The 2,500-nt window shown below is 47.4% G+C and overlaps 1 protein-coding gene across 1 annotated transcript in view; it reads right to left on the reverse strand.

Moving 5' to 3' along the window:
• Positions 1-2,500, reverse strand: part of epb41a (erythrocyte membrane protein band 4.1a) — a gene marked incomplete at both ends in the record, with an annotated part of 47,585 nt that overhangs the window by 30,647 nt on the left and 14,438 nt on the right. Inside the window, 2 exons of the mRNA XM_080858819.1 lie at positions 615-790; positions 1,917-2,014. Coding sequence (XP_080714945.1) covers positions 615-790; positions 1,917-2,014 — 274 coding nt within the window. The remainder of the gene's footprint in view (positions 1-614; positions 791-1,916; positions 2,015-2,500) is intronic.

The following is a 2,500-nucleotide window of genomic DNA, read 5'->3' on the forward strand; positions in this document are numbered from 1 at the left end:
TCAGAGACAGGCAGACACCTTCTGTTCACTCGACCAATGAAAGCAGATGTTTTCAGGACCAGTTACGCAACAGGGGGAGCTATTCCCAGAAGGACTAGAGAGCCACGACATGGCAGAGAGGGAGAGAGAGGGGGAAGGGGGGGTCAAAGAGAGAAAGAAAGATAGAGTGTGTGTGAGAGAGAAAGACAGAGCGAGAGTAAAAGAGATGAGGCAAGGTAAAACAAGTATAGAGGGAGCGTGAAAGGTAGAGGAAGACCGATACGGAGATAGCACTGCCTGATGAAAGACTCTGTTCCTGAGGGCCTTAGCCACTGCTAAAGAGCCACTCATCCAGCTAGCAGGCCTCGTGTAGCTCTGGCTGGGTGGGCAGATATGAGAATCTCACACACACTAATGTACGTGTTCTCACAAAGACAGGCATATTTACACATGGTGTCTCCACTACCTTGCCCAGCACACTGACACACACAGGCATATGTGTATGAACAGAGACACACACGCGCACATGTACCGACAGGTTCAAGATTCCCACACACAGACATGTGTCCCACCACCCTGTCCCTCACACACACACACACACACACACACACACACACACGCACTTGGACACACACCTCCATCCAGGCTGCGTGAGTTCCTCTTGCTGGCCGAGCGCTGGAACATGGGGGCGGGCCGGTCGATCATGGAGCTGGCCTGGCGGGTCTGGGCCTGGGTGCGCCCGCTGTAGCGGAACTTAGAACCCAGAGCCAGGAACTTCCTGGGGGTGGTGGCTGCTTCTGTGGAGGTCAGCCTGCACACACACACACACACAGAAACGGACGACACACACACACACACACACACACACGGACGACATACACACACACACACACACACACACACACACACACACACACACACACACACACACACACGGACGACACACACACACACACACACACACACGGACGACACACGGACGACACACACACACACACGGACGACAAAAGCCAATGTTTACATCGAATTATATTCCGCATGCTTTTATTCTAAACATCTTAGAGTAAAAGGGCCGTATTCTATGGTGACTATAAGATAAGATAAGAATTTTAAGTTAGAATAGAGCCACAGATGTACCTGTACGGTATGTGTCCTTCTTTGAAATGTAACCTGCATCTTGGTTTTCGATGTATGGCAGGCATATCTAATCTTATCTCTTATCACAGTTTGGCAGCATTATATTGACCACTCTCGTTGTGTGATCAATACTTATCTCGTTCTTCTCTTCAAGTGTGGGACTGTTTTCTGATTACACGGTGAGTATTTGGTTATATTACAAGATAACATGTGTAACCTGAGTATGTTTGGTTGATGGATGGATAAGTGCATATACCGCACGTTTGTTACTCCACCTCAAAAGCAGAAATGGGATTTTTGTCCCCCTAAATAAATGAGGCTACCCATCCCTACTAACCTCCTCACTTCACTACATACAGTTTGCTAGCTTGCTTTCATGCATGTTTTTTGAGGCCCTTAGGCCTACATGTAAATAATGTGGAAACCAGTGCAATGATTACATTTTGGTGGTTAAAACTTGACTTGGCTTTTATCAATTCAACATAGCATATTTAATCATTTCTCAATGACAACTAAACAGTTTAAATATGTCTTTAACATGCACTGATGCCTGTTGGACTTGAACCATAAAATGAGAAGTGGCTTGTCTTCACAGCGCTCTGGTCAGAATTCTTGGTGGTATGATCGACTCCAAAGACACAAATCCAACGACCCACCCACAAATGAACATGCTCGTTTCTCCCGTCCCACAAAGGCTCCCCGCTACTCTAGCATCCTACGAGTGAACGGATGCAGATAACAATTCTTCTCGACTCCCTTTGATGTTGCGTCATCGTGACCCAGCGCTGCAGCGGTCTCACCTGAAGAAGGTGTGATGCTCCACACACACCTTCCACAGCTTCTTGGCGGCTTTGTAGTTGGGCAGCTTGAAGCCGATAGCGCTCTCGTAGTGTTCCAGCTGCCACACACACACACAATGGGACAGATACGGTCACACACACATATGCAAGAGGTTTACATCAGTAGATCAGTAGCAAAGAATCAGGAACACACTTTAAACACACACCCATACACACAGACACACACACACACACACAGACACACAGACACACACACACCCACACACCCACACACACAATGGGACAGCTACGGTCACACACTTATGCATGAGGTTTACATCAGTAGCAAAGAACACACTTTCAACACACACACATACACACAGACACAGACACAGACACAGACACAGACACACACACACACACACACACACACACACACAGACATAAACACACACACACACACACACACACACACACTTGCACACAAACAAACACCCACACACACACACACACACACACACACACACACACACACACACACACACACACACACACACACACACACAGACATAAACACACACATACTTGTCCTAAAAATGAACCCA

The sequence above is a fragment of the Sprattus sprattus genome (assembly GCF_963457725.1).
Source record: "Sprattus sprattus genome assembly, chromosome: 20".
Taxonomy (NCBI): Eukaryota; Metazoa; Chordata; class Actinopteri; order Clupeiformes; family Clupeidae; genus Sprattus; species Sprattus sprattus.